The sequence below is a fragment of the Mixophyes fleayi genome, chromosome 7 (assembly GCF_038048845.1).
Source record: "Mixophyes fleayi isolate aMixFle1 chromosome 7, aMixFle1.hap1, whole genome shotgun sequence".
Classification (NCBI taxonomy): domain Eukaryota; kingdom Metazoa; phylum Chordata; class Amphibia; order Anura; family Limnodynastidae; genus Mixophyes; species Mixophyes fleayi.
Genome location: NC_134408.1, coordinates 153923183 through 153947998, shown reverse-complemented (window position 1 = coordinate 153947998; position 24816 = coordinate 153923183). Strand labels below are relative to the sequence as shown.

Genomic DNA, 24816 nt, shown 5'->3' with positions numbered 1-24816 from the left:
CACAGGTAACACACAGACACATACACACACCTGCCGGGCACAGGTAACACACAGACACATACACACACCTGCCGGGCACAGGTAACACACAGACACACACCTGCCGGGCACAGGTAACACACAGACACATACACACACCTGCCGGGCACAGGTAACACACAGACACATACACACACCTGCCGGGCACAGGTAACACACAGACACATACACACACCTGCCGGGCACAGGTAACACACAGACACAGACACACACCTGCCGGGCACAGGTAACACACAGACACAGGCACACACTTGCCGGGCACAGGTAACACACAGACACAGGCACACACCTGCCGGGCACAGGTAACACACAGACACAGGCACACACCTGCCGGGCACAGGTAACACACAGACACACACTGCCGGGCACAGGTAACACACAGACACATACACACACCTGCCGGGCACAGGTAACACACAGACACATACACACACCTGCCGGGCACAGGTAACACACAGACACATACACACACCTGCCGGGCACAGGTAACACACAGACACATACACACACCTGCCGGGCACAGGTAACACACAGACACATACACACACCTGCCGGGCACAGGTAACACACAGACACAGACCTGCCGGGCACAGGTAACACACAGACACAGACCTGCCGGGCACAGGTAACACACAGACACACACCTGCCGGGCACAGGTAACACACAGACACACACCTGCCGGGCACAGGTAACACACAGACACACACCTGCCGTGCACAGGTAACACACAGACCTGCCGGGCACAGATAACACACAGACACAGACCTGCCGGGCACAGGTAACACACAGACACAGACCTGCCGGGCACAGGTAACACACAGACACAGACCTGCCGGGCACAGGTAACACACACCTGCCGGGCACAGGTAACACACACCTGCCGGGCACAGGTAACACACACCTGCCGGGCACAGGTAACACACACCTGCCGGGCACAGGTAACACACACCTGCCGGGCACAGGTAACACACAGACACAGACCTGCCGGGCACAGGTAACACACAGACACACACCTGCCGTGCACAGGTAACACACAGACACACAGCTGCCGTGCACAGGTAACACACAGACACAGCTGCCGTGCACAGGTAACACACAGACACACACCTGCCGGGCACAGGTAACACACAGACACACACCTGCCGGGCACAGCTAACACACAGACACACACCTGCCGGGCACAGGTAACACACAGACACACACCTGCCGGGCACAGGTAACACACAGACACACACCTGCCGGGCACAGGTAACACACAGACACACACCTGCCATGCACAGGTAACACACAGACACACACCTGCCGTGCACAGGTAACACACAGACACAGACCTGCCGGGCACAGGTAACACACAGACACAGACCTGCCGGGCACAGGTAACACACAGACACAGACCTGCCGGGCACAGGTAACACACACCTGCCGGGCACAGGTAACACACAGACACACACCTGCCGGGCACAGGTAACACACAGACACACACCTGCCGTGCACAGGTAACACACAGACCTGCCGGGCACAGATAACACACAGACACAGACCTGCCGGGCACAGGTAACACACAGACACAGACCTGCCGGGCACAGGTAACACACAGACACAGACCTGCCGGGCACAGGTAACACACACCTGCCGGGCACAGGTAACACACACCTGCCGGGCACAGGTAACACACACCTGCCGGGCACAGGTAACACACACCTGCCGGGCACAGGTAACACACAGACACAGACCTGCCGGGCACAGGTAACACACAGACACACACCTGCCGTGCACAGGTAACACACAGACACACAGCTGCCATGCACAGGTAACACACAGACACAGCTGCCGTGCACAGGTAACACACAGACACACACCTGCCGGGCACAGGTAACTAACAGACACACACCTGCCGGGCACAGGTAACACACAGACACACACCTGCCGGGCACAGGTAACACACAGACACACACCTGCCGGGCACAGGTAACACACAGACACACACCTGCCGGGCACAGGTAACACACAGACACACACCTGCCGGGCACAGGTAACACACAGACACACACCTGCCGGGCACAGGTAACACACAGACACACACCTGCCGTGCACAGGTAACACACAGACACAGACCTGCCGGGCACAGGTAACACACAGACACAGACCTGCCGGGCACAGGTAACACACAGACACAGACCTGCCGGGCACAGGTAACACACAGACACAGACCTGCCGGGCACAGGTAACACACACCTGCCGGGCACAGGTAACACACAGACACAGACCTGCCGAGCACAGGTAACACACAGACACAGACCTGCCGGGCACAGGTAACACACAGACACACACCTGCCGGGCACAGGTAACACACAGACACACACCTGCCGAGTACAGGTAACACACAGACACACACCTGCCGGACACAGGTAACACACACACACCTGCCGGACACAGGTAACACACACACACCTGCCGGACACAGGTAACACACACACACACCTGCCGGACACAGGTAACACACACCTGCCGGACACAGGTAACACACACACACACCTGCCGGACACAGGTATAACACACACACCTGCCGGACACAGGTATAACACACACACACCTGCCGGGCACAGGTAACACACAGACACACACCTGCCGTGCACAGGTAACACACAGACACACACCTGCCGTGCACAGGTAACACACAGACACACACCTGCCGTGCACAGGTAACACACAGACACACACCTGCCGTGCACAGGTAACACACAGACACACACCTGCCGGACACAGGTAACACACAGACACACACCTGCCGTGCACAGGTAACACACACACACACCTGCCGTGCACAGGTAACACACACACACACCTGCCGTGCACAGGTAACACACACACACACCTGCCGTGCACAGGTAACACACAGACACACACCTGCCGTGCACAGGTAACACACACACACACCTGCCGGACACAGGTATAACACACACACACCTGCCGGGCACAGGTATAACACACACACCTGCCGGACACAGGTAACACACACACACACCTGCCGGACACAGGTAACACACACACACACCTGCCGGGCACATTACTCAGGGACACAGGTAACACACAGACACAATATATGGAGACACAGCACAGGTAAGAGTCTTCCAGAACACTTCCCCTTCAGCTGTGACCTCTTCTCACACAGGAATCTGGTTTCACCACAACTAAAGCAGCCGGGCGGCTGTGACCTCTCTCACTAAATTATTCACACATTCCATTCTTATGTCGAAGGCCTCCGAGCTGGAGTCTAAATGTGACAGTTCCTGTTACAAGTAAGGATGGGAGCTTGCTGCAAACTCAACTGCTACCTCTAATCATCATCAGCTATTTATATAAGAGGCCGGAGAGACTGTGCAAAGACTGTGGATGTCCGACAGCGCTCAGCGCTCTCAGAGAAGCTGTAATATAAACAATAGTGACGTCTATAGAGTGCGTTATACATGTTCTGTCACACACTATACATCCTGCATGTTCTCCAGTGAGGACGTTGTACAGCTCACCTACGTCATTTATACAGACAGGTTACAGGGATTATCCTGTGTATGTCACTATGCTCTCCAGCCACAGATCATGACACACCTACATGAAGGATTAGCCAGGGAGAGATAATACAATACATTCCTAACATGTTCCAGTAGAGCAGGTCTGCAGCACACGCATGTGGGGTGTAACCTAGTTATTCTGATGTGTGTGCAACATACGGACAAGTAGGAGATGAAGTGGGTGAAATTAGAACAACCTGCAGCCAATTAGAGCATTAACATCAGCACAGAGTATTTCAGCTCACTTCTGTGTGTCCACGTGCAGACAAGTGTGAAGTGGGCGGGGTTATGGCAACATACAGCCAATCCGAGCAGCAAGTAGTGATGTCAGGCTCCCGTTATGCTAATGCAGGATGATTGGGGTGTGTGTACAGTTACCTATTCACACCCTACACTGGGCGCTGTGTCACCTGGACACGTAAATACCCCAAAATACTGTCTGGAAAGGAAAAATCTCTGTATGAGGGCGACAGCCCGCGCTGAGAGGAACAGAAGGAGGCAGCAAACCGAGGAACGGATTCAGGATCAGCCACATAAGGATGTCATCAAACCTATCTACACGTCCAGCTCAGGGTTAACATACAAAACAGATTTCTTCCAGTAACTTCATGAGGCGTCAGCCAGTGTCACAACCTCAGGGGCCGTACTCACCGGCGGGCAGGATGTTCTTCTGTAAGGCCGTGTGCTGCTGGTACAACATGTAGAAACAGTCATTCAGACAGTTCAGAGTCGCCATAGACGTCGCTTTCAGCATCAGGAGGTCCTGGTCCAGGGAGCTGAAGTGACCACTAGGGGGCAGACCTTCAATGCTGCGCATGAGCTCCCTCTGCTGGCACTCTGCCTGAGTCATCATCTAAAGACAGAGAGAGGGTGGAGCTGCATTAAGGGGAGGAGCCGCAGCAATGAGGGGGAGGAGCCGCAGCAGTGAGAGGGAGGAGCCGCAGCAGCGAGGGGGAGGAGTCACAGTGTGCATCACATGATGTAACCAGAAAGAAGCACTTCAAGTCACAGAAAATATACGAATGTTAGTATGTGTCTCCTCTCATAGACTGTAAGCTCTGCGGGTTAGGTATTTTTCCTGATGTGAAGTCTTACACGTTTAGCTATATAAATGTAACACGTGTACAGTGAAACATTGATGCTGAGACACTTTGCCCAGCGAGGTTGTTGGATTCATCTACTAGAAATGGAAGTGAATATCTCTGACCCCTACAGTATACTAAATAATGTTTATTTGTGTTTGTTAGATGGCAAAACCCTAAGACTTGGAGAATAAAGTGATTAATGAACCAGGTTTAATGTGAGTACAAACACGAGCCGCAGTTACTGAGCGGTTATCACGTCCTGACCCCCGGCAGCCGCCACAAGCAGCGGATTAATCCTGCGATATCAGAGATAGAAGGACCGATCTCATGAGGTAACAGCCAACGCTGAATGTAACACTCACGGGGTTTAATCCGTTACTTCTGCCTTACAGAACATCCTGCGTCAGATGCTTCTATACAAACAACTCAGCGATGGGAGATATGAATCTGTCTAATTGTGATTCTTGTCTAACCCCGAAAATCTAAACCGAAAACAAGAGCGAGACTTTGGATCTATTCATAATACTGATCTCCCTCTGACCGTGTATGAATGTACTTTATTTTTAATACTTCATTTAGATTGGTGTTAGGTTGTTTTTCAAATTTAATGGCAGAAGAATAATATACAGACAATATATAAACGTGCGCAATATGTTTTTCTATATTTGATAAGCGCAATATTCTCTGTTCCAATGTTACATATTAATAATTGCGATGTTCTATTTTATTCTGAAAAAGCAAATAAGAAGATGTAACAAATAAACGGTCATAAGACTGTGAATAACGGGCTGTACAATCCTCTGTGCGCCGTCCGCCTGCAGGTCGCACTAGGACTCTGAGCTGGGTGCTGCGGTGGCTCCCTCACCCCCCGGTACCTTGTGGTGACATATTTCTAGGTCAGTATTGCCGAGTGTCCATTTACAGGATCACTCAATACGTCCCCGGCCAATCAGCACCATCGCGTCTACATTTCACATTTTCCATACACTGTAAAGTATCCTGGAGGTGAGATAATGTGACCGCACTTTGGGTAACACAGGAGAGAGAAGAGAACACGTCCCGTATTGCATCTGCATAACTGATAAGTGGCTTCACATAACTGACATGATATGCTTTATTATTTAAATTTTTTGTCCTATATTAATGCAATGTTATTATTATTATTATTACAGCTGTGTTGGTGGTTCAGCGGCTTTTCATGCAGAGAGGGGATATGGCGTTAAAAAGCAAAAAAGGTTAAAGAGACTTCATGCTTCAAATAGTTTTTACATATCTGCCACAGTTGCCCTTTAAAGAAATGTGCTAATTATAACCTCACGTTGGAGAGGTTTAGGTAACAATTCAGGAATATAATTCAGCAAAACAGAATACATTTAGATTGATCTATTTATTTATTTCAGGAACTTATGGGGACCAAAGGTGGGACTGTGGGGAGTTCTTTCCTCTACGCACAGCAGACTTCCTGTCTAAGTTTGCTGAAGGACACAGAAAGCTCCCACTTAGTGGGAATGGCTGATAACAGAGAACAATAGCTTGCACTATCCTGTCCTGGTATGGGGGGACTGTCACATACCTACTTGTGAGTGTGACTTGTGTTTTACAGCCAGTGACCCCGTCTTGTTCCTGACAACTTACTGACCTCTCGCACGTCTCCCAGGTGATCCGCGGGTAACATCTGGGTTCTCCTGTTCGGGGGCATTGCGCGGTGATGACCGAGGTTGAAGAAAGCTGCGGCATTCTGGCTGGTGCGGCGCTGAGAACCGGGAGAGTTGCCGCTACCCTGAGAAGCCAGCGAAAAACTGCGCGACTTCAGCGGGGGGTTGTTCTGTAAATAAAGAGGAAGGTGGACTGAAGGGCGAACAGAGGACAAAGAACGGGACTGTCTACTGGGTAATGGCCTCACCTTCCCGATGGCCTCTGTATGGTGCTGGGCACAGATCTGCAGCCGGCTTACCCAGTGCTGTCGCTCTTTGGCATCGGTCGCTGAGAGGGAGAGAAAAGTGTCACAGCCAATAACCTATATTCAGATCAGTAGTGTCAGGCTGACAGATATGGTATCACGCACTGAACAACCCGTACACGATGTAATAACCTGTGACTAACCATCTACAGCTTTCTACTGATAGAGTCAGCAGCAATATTATACTTATGTGACTGGTGTCTTATATTATGATTCCCCAAGACTGGCAGAATCTGCAGAGTATAATGATTATTAGTTATCTAATTACAAAGCTTAATGGAACAGATAGGGGGGGTCTCCGGGCAGGAGAGGAGGGGGCTCTGATGTTGTCTTTTCCTCAACCTTTCTGACCTGTCTTATTTATACAGTCATTTCCTTCTAGGACATCAAAGCAGCATTATATATATATATTATATTATATTATATGAGAGATGCAGAGTATAACGTGTGCAATGTTTAATAATAGTGAATAATCTTAGTATCATCCTTCATGATTAATCCGCCCAGATGTTGCCCCTATGTCCCGCACAGATACCCCACCTCTCAGCTTGTACAGTTCTCCGCTGGCAGCGTTTACTGTAAACGTGTGAGAATCTTCATCACTGGGGGAGATAACTGCCCCAGCCAGCTGCACTGTGCCCCGCGGCTTCTGGTTCTTCAACTGCTCGTTTACAAAATATTCCAGCAATCCGGCTTCATTATTCAAGACAAAGAACCTGGTAACGGGGACGAAAGCCGAGGTTATATGTGAGAAACAACAAGAAACACGGCCCTCATGTCTACAGACCTGTGCAATCAGGGCAGCGGTATAGCACCCTCTGGTGGCAGCATGTACTCATTACCACTTTGTGTATTATCACTTTGTTTTGCAATGAACAACTCCACGAAGCACATAAGGGTAATAAGGAGGGGTGTAGGGGCAGTCAGCTGGGCTGAGGGGTACACAGGCTCCTAATACTGCATTCTGATTCTTACAATAGGATGATACAACAATGATAACTGGTATTTATTCTTCTCATATCAATGAAATGTTACTATAAGCCCATGAAATTATTCACCTCATCCATCAGATCCAACACATAATACAATCTACCACTATGTTGTCCAACAACCTACCGGAACTGCCATCCTGTCACCAGGTTTGTGTACTTGGACAGGTACCCACAGATGTTCTCCATGTGGTCGCTGTTGGAGACAAGAGGTGAGCTGATTATTTGGGAGAGCGACATGGTGACATTTTCACATCAGTTTATCACGTCACATTTACATATCTCCCATCTTTATGAAGATTAAGGTGTGGAGCAAACATCAACAATGTGGAAACTGCATGTACCAAAGTCCAGTACAATACGTGCAGGTGTCTCAGATGGTCATCTGTCCATCCACAGACTCTCTGACCTATAGAGTGATAAGACGCTGAGGTTGGAGGAGTAGAAGAGTGTTTAAAGGACCACTGACCCCCAAATACATTTCTGTGATATGAAAGTAAGATACACTGTTCAGTGTTACCCTCTAGTACACAGACAGCCGCCACCACAGAGTTAGGACAGTGGACCCGATGGGTTCTCATACAGGTCAAAAAGTTGAGCCTGTATTCATTTGAGTTGCTGACATCACTGACCCCCTACCCTGTGTACGCACCCAATCCACAGCGTGCATTTCTACAACGTAAGCACTGCTGGGTAGCGGGCACAGCGTTGGCACAGACACTGGGTTCAACACAGCATAGCCGGGGAATGGATTACAGTGTAAGCTCTTATCTGTTGGTCACAGAATACAGCAGGTAATAGGTGTATGCAGAATCTTCAAGCAATGATGTTTATGTGCTCAAGAGTCCTTACAAGGACTATTACACACTAGTTAGAAGTACTAGTGATCATCCAGAAGTACAGAGGGCATAATACATTACATGGTCAGACAGAGCTCTTTATATACTGTTTCTGACACACGTATTGGCAGGGGGTAACCAGCCCCCTTTCCTACCTGACACCACAAAGTCTGAGATATTACATTCAATGATTAGCATAAGGATGTAATATGTTCTCTAAACTTAAGTTTACATTGCATTTAAATCCAACAAAATTACATCAATCTGTGATTCCCTAAATGTCTCGCTGTTAGGTTTTCTATCTCTCTAAGACACAGGATGAAAGTCTAACGACCCCTCCTGTGCATTCAGGCTAAAAGAGGTCTTGGTCACTCACTAATTAAAAGGCCTAATTGGCATGGGATTTCCTTTCTTACAAAAACATATTTCCTCCAACATACACCTACTGCATCAGAAAGCAATACATTCCTAATACAAGAATGAGTACATCTGCAAAGATCAATGATGTATATCTGCGCACTACAGGTGTATTAGAAGTATTTGTGTAAGTGTTATACAGTTATCTATATCATAAACATATTGGTAGGTTAATTGGCTGCTATCAAAATTGACCCTAGTTTCTCCCTCTCTGTCTGTGTGTGTATATTTGGGAATTTAGACTGTAAGCTACAATGTGGCAGGGACTGATGTGAATGAGTTCTCTGTACAGCGCTGCGGAATTAGTAGCACTATATAAATGATGATTATAATAAATAAATATATATATATATTGATGTGGAAGCCAACCTGATCGACACAATATTTACTCTTTATGGTTAATATTGTATCAATTAAGCAATACAATATTCTTATATTTTATGTGTCCAATTCTGTTCTTTTCAGAATCCAGCTGGAAGGGGTCAGAGGCTGACATGGTCTCAGCAGATGTATTCTTAGTGCAGAAGGACAATCTTATTTACCTACAGGTTTAAAGAACAATGAGAAAGGTCAAACTGAATAAAGTGACGTGAGATTTGCGATCCCAACAGTTATAACAATGTTGGTTTATGTGGTTTCTTTATCTCAAGGGAGACAATGTTTAATAGAAACTTCTTTACCATATTAGCAAACTGTAAATAAGATTATAGATCATCACATTGTGTAACAGATGCTGTTAAATATATAAAAGCTGGTACTTGTCTACACAAGGACACTTCTCTCTGCTTGAGAGGCGACCACATCTGATGTGAGGGCAATAAAGACTTTATACTTACTTCAGAAGACTTTGAAAATACTTTTTGCAAAATATATATATATATATATATATATATACACCCCCATGGTCTTCTTATGGTAGGTTGCCTATATTTCAGGTTTACTGTCCGTTTAGTAGATCAGTGTATCCCGACACATCAGTGACTCTCTCTCTGGGGTCTCTCGGGGTCTCCTATGGCTGTTACTGGCATCTAGTTATCCCAGCTTCCCACGGCTGCAGTAGTCTCTATGGCTCTGAGTCCTTGTTCTGTCAGTGCAGTCTAATAATTCACATGAAGAAGAGCTGCACATATATCTCAATCGTTTTTTTAAGTAGTTGGGTCAAAATGACGTAAGATGTATTTAGGCCCCTTCACCATCACATTGTGCCCCTTTATCATATCACAGCGCCCCTTCAACATATTACTCTGCCCCCCTCTTCACCATCTCACAATCTTCAGTGTCTGTCCCCCCCTTCAGCGTCTCTCTGTGTCCCCTTTCAGTGTGTCTCTCTGTGTCCCCCTTCATTGTCTCTCTGTCCCCCCCTTCAGCGTGTCTCTGTGTCCCTTCTTCAGTGTCTCTCTGTGCCCCCCTTCTTCAGTGTCTCTCTGTGTCCCCCTTCAGTGTGTCTCTGTGTCCCCCTTCAGTGTGTCTGTCCCCCCTTCAGTGTGTCTCTCTGTGTCCCTTCTTCAGTGTGTCTCTCTGTGTCCCCCTTCAGTGTGTCTCTCTGTGTCCCCCTTCAGTGTGTCTCTCTGTGTCCCCCTTCAGTGTCTCTGTGTCCCCCTTCAGTGTCTCTCTGTGTCCCCCTTCAGTGTCTCTGTCCCCCCTTCAGCGTGTCTCTGTCCCCCTTCAGTGTGTCTCTCTGTGTCCCCCTTCAGTGTGTCTGTCCCCCTTCAGTGTGTCTCTCTGTGTCCCTTCTTCAGTGTGTCTCTCTGTGTCCCTTCTTCAGTGTGTCTCTCTGTGTCCCTTCTTCAGTGTGTCTCTCTGTGTCCCCCTTCAGTGTCTCTGTCCCCCCTTCAGTGTCTCTGTCCCCCCTTCAGTGTCTCTCTGTGTCCCTTCTTCAGTGTGTCTCTCTGTGTCCCCCTTCAGTGTCTCTCTGTGTCCCCCCTTCAGTGTCTCTCTGTGTCCCCCCTTCAGTGTGTCTCTGTGTCCCCCTTCAGTGTCTCTGTGTCCCCCCTTCAGTGTCTCTCTGTGTCCCCCTTCAGTGTCTCTGTGTCCCCCCTTCAGTGTGTCTCTGTGTCCCCCTTCAGTGTCTCTGTGTCCCCCCTTCAGTGTGTCTCTCTGTGTCCCCCTTCAGTGTGTCTCTGTGCCCCCCTTCAGTGTCTCTGTCCCCCCTTCAGTGTGTCTCTCTGTGTCCCTTCTTCAGTGTCTCTCTGTGTCCCCCTTCAGTGTCTCTCTGTGTCCCCCCTTCAGTGTGTCTGTGTCCCCCTTCAGTGTCTCTCTGTGTCCCTTCTTCAGTGTCTCTGTCCCCCCCTTCAGCGTGTCTCTCTGTGTCCCCCTTCACTTCCTTTACTTACCTTCTTTCCTGACGACCTCTCTCTGCTGCAGCTCCTCACTGTGGCTGACGGACGTGATGACGTCACGCCCGGCAGTCAGTGAGGAGGAGGATCCGGCGCTGGATGATTGGTAAGTTTGTTTGTTATTTACTTCTTTTTATTGCTAGGGATCGCGGCACCCCTGCAACAGCGCCGCGGCACCCCAGGGAGCCGCGGCGCACACTTTGGGAACCGCCGGATCAATCAGTAATTAGTGCTGCCTCCTTCTCAGCCCTGGAGTATAGTTTATATCACACTGTATCTCATATGTGTTATCTCTGCTGCATCGTCTGACATACAGCTAAGGATAGTACTGAGCTTACAGAAGAGTGAATGGAGATATATATATATATAAAACGCTGCACTATGACACACAGGGCGGACTCCCCACAACCACAGTGCGCTGCTGTCACAGGAAACAACTGTCCCTTTATAAATTCAGATCCTCTCCCCCCCTGGAATCATGTGATATAAGAGGAACTACAGACACTGGAACACATCCTGTCCAGCATGTAATTATATATATATATATATATATATATATATATATATATATATTATATATATATATATATTATATACACTGTTATAGCAGGAGAGTGCCTGCACTAGCTATAATTATCTGGGATACCAGGATAAATGCTGGTAGACTCCCACTAGAGCACAATATATATTACATATAAACCTTCTTTAAACTAGGAGTCTCTTATACTTAAATAGAAGACACCTGAGCGGACCTGGAACAGGTGAACTAACTTATACGTCTGTGTGTTATTTTCCACAGGACATGTCACCCCGCAGCGTGCCGCTAGGACGACAGCCCGTCAACCCGCAGGGTGCCGCTAGGATGACGCCCCGTCACCCCGCAGATACATTGTAACAGCCCTGGGTTAACTGATCCTTTCCCTGACAGTCCAGACAACCAGTTATTTTATTACCATATAAGATAGTTATGTGTGTAAATTGTACCACAAAATAAAACCAAAACAAACATAATTTGCAGCTTTATATATGGCTTATTCTTTATTTGGTGACTGTGAAGGGGTTTGTCCAGAGCTCACAGCTTCATATAAGCAGCATCCTCAGATACAGACACAAAGTTTCCATGTTAAACCAGATTTCCTGTCAGTATCACAGTAACATCGTCACAACCTCCACTAAGACGTTACATAATGTGTTAAACATTAACTGGGACTGGTCTAGTGCGGCAGACAGAGGCCACAATCTCTTCTGTACACAACCTACCTCACACCTCATTCCACAACACAGAAGACAATACTATAAATCCTCAGGTATCCTGAGCAGTGCATGTTTTCTAGATGCCCTCAACCAGTCACAGATGATAGAACAAGTGAGGAGAGTTGATCACTATATTTATACGTCTCCCTTATATAACTTGTCCCTGATTAACGTTTATCATCACTACAGTAAGACTGGAAGTACAGTTATTATGAGCAATCTGCAGTTAGATTAGATATTTGGACACTGCTGGGAGAACCATAACTACAGGTCTCTTCATGCCGCTGTATATCTCCTGCGGCTGATCACTTATAGGTAACTTATTGTATACATTTATTTCAATTAGTTTGCAGGGTGCCAATGTATATTAGTGCAAATGTACTGAGTTCTCCATTGGAGATGTATTGATTTCTGCACGCCATGCAGGAGGAAATGTGCTTTTGTAACTTCTGAAGGCAGGAACTCCCATGATAATCACATGCTAATGACATGCTAATTAAGTATTCATCTCAGTATCTTTTTAGTATGAACACACTGTAGGTTGTAGATACATTTCTATCCTGTGTAGTTTTTCATCCTGTGTCTTAGAACCAGTCTGAATAATGGAACAGCAAGTGATTTGGGAAATCACAGATTGATATCAATTTTGTTAAATTTTAAAATTGCTCTAACTCCAAGTTTAGAGAATATTACATCCCGAGGGTCAAACATCGGATGTAATATCTCAGACTTTTTGGTGCCAGCTAGGATCAGGGGCTGTGATACCTTGTGCTAACATGTGTGTCAGAAACTGTATAAAAAGAGCCCTGTTTGACTATGTTATATATTATTCCATCTGTAACTTCTGGAGATCACTAGTCTCAATAACTAGCATGTATCAATCCTTATAAGGACTACTTGAGCTACTAAATATCACGACTTCAAGATCCTGCTTTGACGCCTACTTACCTGCTGTAATTCCTGTGACCTACAGTTTAGACCACACTAATCCGTTATCTGGCTGTTCTGAGCTTGGGACCCTGCATCTAGTACCAACGCTCTGCCTGTTACCTGTCCAGTGTGATAGGCCAGGGGGGATACATCCACAGCAACCCTGATCTGAAGGCAAGAGGTCAGGGGTACCAGCCCAGGTGCCCAGCGAGGGGGTACACTAGCAATGAGAGTTACCCAGAAGGAAGTGATTCCAGGTGCCGGTGAAGGAGCCTAGTGGTGGCAGCAGAGCCCCTCCTTCTACATTTAGAGGGGCACAATTGGAATAAATAAAGGGGATGGTGGCAAGGCAAGCCCAGCCGATCCGCAGCAACACAAGATGGCATGTCCAATCTCATAATGGATATTGGGTGTCCGGGGTCTTCCTGAGTGTGGTGTACACTTCTATTGTACATACTAACCTCCTAACACTGCACATGACTATAGAGGGGGATAAGAAGGGCAGGAAATCCAACTCTTATCTGCACCTAACCATCAACCACCTCCAATACTTCTCCCCTGCTGCTACCCAGTGATGGAACAGAGTCTGACCAGACTCTCCCCGAACCTTCAGTCTCTCTCAGAACCCACCTCATCACTATAGCCTATCCCCAACCTGATAATACTCCCTCTACAGGTTCTACCAGCCCATCCGAGCCCCATCATATCCTACTGTCTCAGCATCACCCTGTAGATTGTAAGCTCACATGGTCAGGGCCCTCTCTACCTTCTGTCTCCAATCTGCACCTCCTCCCAATCTGTAGTTGTTCTGTGCTTTGTATGATCTGTACTTTATATGATCTGACTGTCCTGAGAACAGCATGTCACACGCCTAACATTTCACTGCACATATACATATATATATATATATATATATATATATATATATATATATATATACACACACACACACACAGACACACACACACCCCGATTACAGGAATATTAAGGTATAATTATAGTCCCAGGCCTTAATGGACACATAATGATCCCTACATATATATGGACACGCGTTGGTAACATCTTCTGGAGAGAAATCAGAGCATCATCTACCTGGGGGACAGAACCCTGTAAGTAATATACCCGTGCTTTATAAATAACGGTTATAATGTGACGTCTCTGACGTATCTCAGAGCACAGCATTACAGAGGTCTCACTCCCACACACTGAGTGCATGTTAGCAGCTCTTACCTGTACTGCCAGGACTTATTGCTCACTCCCCTGGGGGCAACGCGATGGTTGTGGGGGCTGGGGGCAGGTTCCAGTTTGTTATCAGTGTCACAGACCTTCATGGCTGGAGGGTCACCCTGCATCCTGGGGGTCAGCAGGGCTCCCTGTCTTGTGGTGGTCTCTTGTTCTGCCGTCACTCCTATCATGTGCAGTCTAGCAGATGCAAAGGATGTCTCTCCTGCGTGTGACACAAGAGCTGACTCTCTAATCTCTCTGGTGTTGTGTATGGGGATCGGGGATGTCTCTCCAGCGTGTGACACAAGAGCTGACTCTCTAATCTCTCTGGAGCTGTGTATGGGGCTCAGGGATGTCTCTCCCCTGTGTGACACAAGAGCTTACTCTCTGATCTCTCTGGAGCTGTGTATGGGGCTCAGGGATGTCTCTCCCCTGTGTGACACAAGAGCTGACTCTCTAATCTCTCTGGATCTGTGTATGGGGCTCAGGGATGTCTCTCCCCTGTGTGACACAAGAGCTGACTCTCTAATCTCTCTGGATCTGTGTATGGGGCTCAGGGATGTCTCTCCCCTGTGTGACACAAGAGCTGACTCTCTAATCTCTCTGGATCTGTGTATGGGGCTCAGGGATGTCTCTCCCCTGTGTGACACAAGAGATGACTCTCTAATCTCTCTGGAGCTGTGTATGGGGCTCAGGGATGTCTCTCCCCTGTGTGACACAAGAGCTGACTCTCTAATCTCTCTGGAGCTGTGTATGGGGCTCAGGGATGTCTCTCCCCTGTGTGACACAAGAGATGACTCTCTAATCTCTCTGGATCTGTGTATGGGGCTCAGGGATGTCTCTCCTGCGTGTGACACAAGAGCTGACTCTCTAATCTCTCTGGATCTGTGTATGGGGCTCAGGGATGTCTCTCCCCTGTGTGACACAAGAGATGACTCTCTAATCTCTCTGGAGCTGTGTATGGGGCTCAGGGATGTCTCTCCCCTGTGTGACACAAGAGCTTACTCTCTAATCTCTCTGGATCTGTGTATGGGGCTCAGGGATGTCTCTCCCTGTGTGACACAAGAGCTGACTCTCTAATCTCTCTGGATCTGTGTATGGGGCTCAGGGATGTCTCTCCCCTGTGTGACACAAGAGCTGACTCTCTAATCTCTCGGGGAAGGGGTCTCTATACCAGTTTAGCCCGTCTCGGAGTCGTCTCTCCCGTTCATGTCGCCTCCGCAGCCTACCCGGGCAGGGAGATCAGCCGGCCGTCACTTCCGGGTCATGTGATGGTACGCCGACGTCATGACGCACAGCGCCGCGCGCCGCCATCTTTCTTACTGGCAGGAGGATCCCTCTGCATGTAACATGAGTCATGGTATATAGTAATATATCACATAGTCACACTGTAGATAGAGATCATACATAACATACTGTGATATACATATATATAATCAGCAGGGAGCCTATAATGAGACAGGCAAGATGTGTATATAGCTATATATATATATATATATATATATATATATATATATATATATATATATATATATATCATATACACACTTATATCTTAAAGTTGAGTTATATATAATAATTAGCAAAGGAAAAACTACAACTAGGCGCACTCTTATTATAACAATGTGGGGGCCTCAAATATAATTCAGGTTTTCCCTGTACCCCCATTAGTTACACAATATATACAAAATAAATTCACATACATAGGCGATACAATCTCTTACATCACAAAAACAAATATGAGTTCAAATACCAAAGCACTAAATAAGTTCTAGTGATTCCTCAAACAGACGTAATACGTTGACATTTATTCCACATGTAGGAAACTCCATAGATATGTGAAATATAAACAAAGGAAACATATATAGTGTAGTAGATTTAAACAATAATTGTTTAAAACTTAGATACCCAAAGTGTGTCAAATATATTATCAAAAGTAATAAAGGGTGTATCCAAACCCCACACCCCATGTGCTTACATTAGATAAGAAGAATTTAAGATTTCCACTACCAAAGTGATTTTGGCTTTTCTTGGAGGAAGTCCCCCTATCCCCAACAATGGTTTTCCGCAGATGTATTACGTTCCCAAAGCTCTAATATTCTTACAAGTATTTATGTATAAATAAAATGAAATAGAAGAGACATATTTGCATTACCTCTTATTTCTTCATAAAATACAAAAAACATAAACTTAAAAAAGAAATCTTATTATGAACAGGTATCATTATAAGTATTAATCAGTGAGTCTACCTGAGCGTGCAGATGTCACAGTGTAAAGTCAGAGTAGACAGGAGAGAGACCCAATGCGCACCCAACGCGTTTCAATCACAGATTGGTCTTTCCCAAGGGTGTCTAAATTTAAACAATTATTATTTAAATCTACTACACTATATATGTTTTTCTTTGTTTATATTTCACACATCTATGGAATTTCCTATTTAATGCAAAAGAAATTTCAACATATTATGTCTGTTTGATGAATCACTAACTTTTAGGACTCAATCACTTATTTAGTGCTTTGGTATTTGGACTCATATTTTGTTTTTGTGATTTTAGAGATTGTTGCGCCTATAGATGTGAATCTATTTTGTATATATATAATAATTAGACTATATAATAACTTGGTGTATTGAGGAATATAGGAGTAAGTGGCAAGATCAGAGGATTTAAAATGGTAATGTCCAATCCCATTGCGTGTTTTGTGACTGTCAGGGATAGTTAGTTGAACATAACCACGTTGCAGAAGTCTGTCAGAGTAAAACTGTCAGAGTTTAGTCCAAATTCCAGCCCCTCATGACAGTTCTGCCCCTGTCCATATCTCTTTCGTGGGACATTCCTGATTCCATGAAAGTTGGGAGAAGTGGCCACTAACAGGTGCCCCTTCACCATTCCTCTCAACATTTATAAAGACAAATAAAATAAGTTCTGTTCCTGATTCGCCCAAACTCCACACCACATCCATCCAAAGATGCCCCCTTTTCACTAAGTCACACCTACCTTTGGCGGAGCTCTGTGCACTTCACTACAAACTCCATCCCTTTCGAGGTCCACAAATCAGGACTGTCCCCCCTAAATGGGAACAGATAGGAGATATGCCTTCAATGCCAGGCATACCAGCAGCAGATGTGTGCAGCATTGAAGTGTCTATAGAGGAGAAGAAGCCATTAGGGAATGGCGCAGTACTTTGGAAGCGATGGACATGCGCCCAGGGGGATGTGACAGACCCCATAGTGCGGTGATCACACCTCCTTGTATGTGCCACTGCTAGAAGGTAGATCTGATATCAGACTGCAGGTACTGACCCGAAGACTGACATTGCAGATAGAGGGGGAGCTGCAGGCGAGAGATACGTAGGGGAGAGTGGGAGACACTGAGGACCATGCAGAGCTGCAGAGACATCAAGTACTCTTACGGGCTTGCTGAGACTGATAGTGCACCGAGCCTGAGCATAAGAATGGAGCCCATGTCTAGAGAGAGAGGGACACCCCAGTGATGGAACAACCAGGAGAGTCGCTACGGAGGACAGTGTAGAGGTCAAGATTGATTATTCACCCGAGTTAAAGAGTGTTAGCTCTTGTGTAACATTTGTAGGGCACTATAAATACTATCCCAGTATGTGCTGGAGGTGTTCAGTGAAGGACTGGACTTTATCCAGAGATGGTCTGAGATGTGAGCTGAATTGTTACACCTGTGACGTCCAATAATTCACTTGGTTTTCAAGATACATGTACAGAAGGGCGTGCAGTAAGGGTGTGCAGTAGGGGCATACGTGCAGTAAGGGCGTGCAGTTGGGTGTGCAGTAAGGGCGTACGTGCAGTAAAGGCGTGCAGTAGGTTGTTTAGTAAGGGCGTACGTACAGTAAGGGCGTGTAGTAAGGGCGTACAGTAAGGGCGTGCAGTAGGGCGTGCAGTAGGGTGTGCAGTAAGGGTGTGCATTGAGGGCGTGCAGTAGGGATGTAAAGTAAGGGCAAGAAGTAAGCGCGTACAGTAAGGGCGTGCAGTAGGGCGTGCAGTAGGGTGTGCAGTAAGGGTGTGCATTGAGGGCGTGCAGTAGGGATGTAAGTAAGGGTAAGAAGTAAGCGCGTACAGTAAGGGCGTGCAGTAGGGGTGTACAGTAAGGGTGAGAAGTAAGCGCGTACAGTAAGGGCGTGCAGTAGGGGTGTACAGTAAGGGTGAGAAGTAAGCGCGTACAGTAAGGGCGTGCAGTAGGGGTGTACAGTAAGGGTGAGAAGTAAGCGCGTACAGTAAGGGTGTGCATTGAGGGCGTGCAGTAGGGATGTAAGTAAGGGTAAGAAGTAAGCGCGTACAGTAAGGGCGTGCAGTAAGCGCGTACAGTAAGGGCGTGCAGTAAGGGCGTGCAGTAAGGGTGTGCATTGAGGGCGTGCAGTAGGGGTGTACAGTAAGGATGAGAAGTAAGCGCGTACAGTAAGGGCGTACAGTAAAGGCGTGCAGATAGGGTTTACACACAGTAAGGGCGTGCAGTAGGGCGTGTAGTTAGGGTTTACACACAGTAAGGGCGTGCAGTAGGGCGTGTAGATAGGGCGTACACGCAGTAAGGGCGTGCAGTAGGGCGTGTAGATAGGGCGTACACGCAGTAAGGGCGTGCAGTAGGGCGTGTAGATAGGGCGTACACGCAGTAAGGGCGTGCAGTAGGGCGTGTAGATAGGGCGTACACGCAGTAAGGGCGTGCAGTAGGGCATACATACTCTGGGTGTCACGAGCCGCGGCGGTACTCACAGCCGCCACGGCTCGCATCCTGTCGGTCCCAGCGTCCCGGCCGTCGCTATGACGACCGGAACGTCACTTCCTTCCAGCTCCCGACCGTTGCCAAGGCAACGGCCGGGCAGCGTCGCTGCAGCCAGGCGCGCCTGCGCATTAGGGGCTAATAGTTAGATTCAGCCTGTGGCTGAATGGGCAGTCTTTAGCCTGCAGGTGTGAGATTCAGGGCTAAGCCCTGATTGGCCTTTTAGTATCTGGCAATTAGTCTGCAACTGTGGCTCTGTTTGTGATTGGCTCTTGGCTGCATTTAAGGCAATGAGGGCTGATGCCTCATTGCCGGTTATAGCGTTCTGTCCTCAGTCCTGCTGCCTGCTTGCACTATCCGGTTAGGTTCCTGCTACCTTAGATTTGACCACCCGTGTTTGACCCCTGCTTGTTATTGGACCTTTGACCCTTCTCTTCTGACCTTGACCTTTTGCCTGGAATTCGGATTTCGCTTCTCTGCCTGTGAGTTTGACCCTTCGCTTGCCCTTGGATATTGCTTCTGTGCCTGTGACCTTTTGACCTTGGATTTCTCTTATACTACAGTCCACCAATCACTCCACCTTTGGGAAACTCCTTTAAGTCAGTATACACTACTCGACCCTCGGTCGGCCCGCAGCCCAGTCTGTCCCCACCACTAGGGGCTCCAGCGAACACCGGGCCTTCTGAGTAGTTCCCGAGTTTCACTGTACTGACTTGGGAGTTCCTAACACTGGGCATGTCAAAGATACGTGTTTCCCCGTCGTATCACATGCATCAGCCACAGATCTGGTGTAAGTGGCGATTACTAGCGACGTATGCGATGCAGATACGTTCATTGTGCGTGCCTTAATGAATCAGGCCCTCAGTGTTTAAGTTATTAGCAGCAGTAATAGGGGAGTGGGGGGGGGGGGGGGGGTAGCATGCACCCCTATAAGGAGGGGAGACTACTCCTTTTCTCGCCCCTTCCTGACGCCGCCCACAATTTACTGACTGACTATAGATGTTCTTACAGTTCACAATGTCTCCTAAACTAGTTCTACAGTTCTTACTGCAATGTAACTGGAACTAGTTTCTTACAGAAACGTTATCCCTGTTCTTCCTCACTCTGCTGCTACCAGGATGTGGGTTTATATTAGTTGTATCGGTCAGGACCCAGCACTCAGCTCCTCGCGGTGGTTACAGTTATGTACATATTATGTGATTATATATTGCGCAAACCATGGACACAAACAGTTTTTCTGTCTGTGAGATATTTCATGTTGAAACTGGAATTACACAGTGATCTCATGTGACCCTGCGGCAGCCACACCCCAAGACTGTTATACTGTATCCAGCCGGTGATATACTCAGTGATAGACACATGGAACTAGAAGTGTCTGAGCTGCCGCAGTACACTCTTATCTTCCTAATGCACCTTCAGCGTCATACAGGGATATATGTAGAACTGTCCTATAAATTATTATTATTATATCATTTTAAGTGCACCATCAACAGTGTTGGAGAAAAGTATAACAAGCAGGACAGAGTGCGCCCCCTGGTCACACTATGCTGAGACTTTACCGCATCACATCCAGTTGTATCATAACCCCCTCATATCCCTTATAAACACCCCCTGGCAAGTGCACACACCACCGCTTGCAGCGGCCAATGGGATACATAAGTCCCAGCACTTGGGACAAAAGTCCTGACTGTTAGGTCAGTCCCTTCAAACTGGGACAGTTGGGAGGTAAGTGGTAACTAGAGGCCCCATGGGCACTGATTCAAATTCTAAGTCTGACCCTCCCCCTATCCCACCTGCACCATCACCCTTGGCCGGTATATATTATATACTGGACAATGCAAGTTGTATTGCACAGACTCCCCCTTTACACAGGGAGAGCGCCCACCCCCTCTAATACCACATCTGGAGGTCTAGGTCCCTGCAGATGAATGAGCATCTCTGGTCTTACTACAGTGACCTAGGTGCCGGAATGTGCCTCATATTGCAATATACAAAACATAGATATGTTAGCGCACAACAAGGTATCAAGTTAATTTCTGGGGGTTATTACTGGTGTAAGTAGACTTTTTGGGGTCCATTGCTTGTAGTTAGACGTTTGGGTTTCAGTGGCTGGTGCAACATCAATATGAGGCTTCTTTAGACTTTTAGGAATCACTGGATAGTGAGACATCATGTTTGGGGTCCTCACCTTGTGTATGTTAGAGCATTGGGGATCACTATATAATGAGACATCATGTCAGGGTCACTTACTGGTTTATGTAATCTTTTGGAGATCATTGGACTGTGAGACATTGTGTGGGTAGTCTTCTCTGGTGTTTATAGAGTTTTGGGGATCACTGGATGGTGATACCTCATGCTGGGTGGTGATCCCTTGAGTATGATGACTTTTGAGGATCACTGGATGGTGATACATCATGCTGGGGGTCCTTCCCTGGTGTATGATGACTTTTGAGGATCACTGGATGGTGATACATCCTGCTGGGGGTTCTTCCCTGGTGTATGATGACTTTTGAGGAACACTGGATGGTGATGCATCCTGCTGGGGGTCCTTCCCTGGTGTATGATGACTTTTGAGGATCACTGGATGGTGATACATCATGCTGGGGGTCCTTCCCTGGTGTATGATGACTTTTGAGGATCACTGGATGGTGATACATCCTGCTGGGGGTCCTTCCCTGATGTATGATGACTTTTGAGGATCATTGGATGGTGATACATCATGCTGGGGGTCCTTCCCCGCTGTAAGATGACTTTTGAGGGACACTGGATGGTGATACATCCTGCTGGGGGTCCTTCCCTGATGTATGATGACTTTTGAGGATCACTGGATGGTGATACATCATGCTGGGGGTCCTTCCCTGGTGTATGATAACTTTTGAGCATCATTGGATGGTGAGACATCATGTTGGGGGTCCTTCCCTGGTGTATGATGACTTTTGGGGATCATTGGATGGTGATACATTATGTTGGGGGTCCTTCCCTGGTGTATAATGACTTTTGGGGATCATTGGATGGAGAGACATCATGTTGGGGTCCTTCCCTGATGTATGATGACTTTTGGGGATTATTGGATGGTGAGACATCTTGCTGGGGGTCCTTCCCTGGTGTATGATGACTTTTAGGGATTATTGGATGGTGATACATCCTGCTGGGGGTCCTTTCCTGGTGTATGATGACTTTCAAGGATCACTGGATGGTGATACATCATGCTGGGGGTCCTTCCCTGGTGTATGATGACTTTTGAGGATCACTGGATGGTGATACATCCTGCTGGGGGTTCTTCCCTGGTGTATGATGACTTTTGAGGATCATTGGATGGTGATACATCCTGCTGGGGGTCCTTCCCTGGTGTATGATGACTTTTGAGGATCATTGGATGGTGATACATCCTGCTGGGGGTCCTTCCCTGGTGTATGATGACTTTTGAGGATCACTGGATGGTGATACATCATGCTGGGGGTCCTTCCCTGGTGTATGATAACTTTTGAGCATCATTGGATGGTGAGACATCATGTTGGGGGTCCTTCCCTGGTGTATGATGACTTTTGGGGATCACTGGATGGTGATACATTATGTTGGGGGTCTTTCCCTGGTGTATAATGACTTTTGGGGATCATTGGATGGAGAAACATCATGTTGGGGTCCTTCCCTGATGTATGATGACTTTTGGGGATTATTGGATGGTGAGACATCATGTTGGGATCCTTCCCTGGTGTATGATGACTTTTGAGGATCACTGGATGGTGATACATTATGCTGGTGGTCCTTCCCTGGGTTATGATGACTTTTGGGGATCACTGGATGGTGATACATCATGTTGGGGTCATTCCCTGGTGTATGATGACTTTTGGGGATCACTGGATGATGAGACATCATGTTGGGGGTCCTTCCCTGGTGTATGATTACTTGTGGGGATCACTGGATGGTGATACATTATGTTGGGGGTCCTTCCCTGGTGTATGATGACTTGTGGGGATCACTGGATGGTGATACTTTATGTTGGGGTCTTTCCCTTGTGTATGATGACTTTTGGGGATTATTGGATGGTGATACATCATGTTGGGGTCATTCCCTGGTGTATGATTACTTGTGGGGATCACTGGATGGTGATACATTATGTTGGGGGTCCTTCCCTGGTGTATGATGACTTGTGGGGATCACTGGATGGTGATACATTATGTTGGGGTCTTTCCCTTGTGTATGATGACTTTTGGGGATTATTGGATGGTGAGACATCATGTTGGGGGTCTTTCCCTGGTGTATGATGACTTTTGGGAATCATTGGATGGTGATACATCATGTTGGGGTCATTCCCTGGTGTATGATGACTTTTGGGGATCACTGGATGGTGAGACATCATGTTGGGGTCCTTCCCTGATGTATGATGACTTTGGGGGATTATTGGATGGTGAGACATCATGTTGGGGTCCTTCCCTGGTGTATGATGACTTTTGAGGATCACTGGATGGTGATACATCATGCTGGGGGTCCTTCCCTGGTGTATGATGACTTTTGGGGATCACTGGATGGCGAGACATCATGTTGGGGTCCTTCCCTGATGTATGATGACTTTTGGGGATCACTGGATGGTGATACATTATGTTGGGGGTCATTCCCTGGTGTATGATGACTTTTGGGGATCACTGGATGATGAGACATCATGTTGGGGGTCCTTCCCTGGTGTATGATTACTTGTGGGGATCACTGGATGGTGATACATTATGTTGGGGGTCCTTCCCTGGTGTATGATGACTTTTGGGGATTATTGGATGGTGGGACATCATGCTGGGGGTCCTTTCCTGGTGTATGATGACTTTTAAGGATCACTGGATGGTGATACATCATGCTGGGGGTCCTTCCCTGGTGTATGATGACTTTTGAGGAACACTGGATGGTGATACATCCTGCTGGGGGTCCTTCCCTGGTGTATGATGACTTTTGAGGATCACTGGATGGTGATACATCCTGCTGGGGGTCCTTCCCTGGTGTATGATGAATTTTGAGGATCATTGGATGGTGATGCATCCTGCTGGGGGTCCTTCCCTGGTGTATGATGACTTTTGAGGATCACTGGATGGTGATACATCATGCTGGGGGTCCTTCCCTGGTGTATGATAACTTTTGAGCATCATTGGATGGTGAGACATCATGTTGGGGGTTCTTCCCTGGTGTATGATGACTTTTGGGGATCACTGGATGGTGATACATTATGTTGGGGGTCCTTCCCTGGTGTATAATGACTTTTGGGGATCATTGGATGGTGATACTTCATGTTGGGGTTATTCCCTGGTGTATGATGACTTTTGGGGATCACTGGATGATGAGACATCATGTTGGGGGTCCTTCCCTGGTGTATGATTACTTGTGGGGATCACTGGATGGTGATACATTATGTTGGGGGTCCTTCCCTGGTGTATGATGACTTTTGGGG

General features: G+C 47.3%; 1 protein-coding gene across 3 annotated transcripts in view; it reads right to left on the bottom strand.

The window, feature by feature from the left end:
* The window catches only part of OSBPL11 (oxysterol binding protein like 11), a 38853-nt gene that overhangs the window by 10061 nt on the left and 3976 nt on the right, over window positions 1-24816 (bottom strand). For 2 of the 3 annotated variants that reach the window (XM_075181252.1, XM_075181251.1), the window contains exons 2-6: window positions 7771-7839; window positions 7195-7370; window positions 6598-6677; window positions 6334-6519; window positions 4261-4462 (exon numbers count right to left, since the gene is read on the bottom strand). In XM_075181252.1, coding sequence (XP_075037353.1) covers window positions 4261-4462; window positions 6334-6519; window positions 6598-6677; window positions 7195-7370; window positions 7771-7832 — 706 coding nt within the window. In that variant the 5' untranslated portion in view covers window positions 7833-7839. Of the gene's footprint in view, window positions 1-4260; window positions 4463-6333; window positions 6520-6597; window positions 6678-7194; window positions 7371-7770; window positions 7840-14649; window positions 15918-24816 lie in introns of those variants that run through there. The other variant, XM_075181250.1, reaches the window with a different exon arrangement.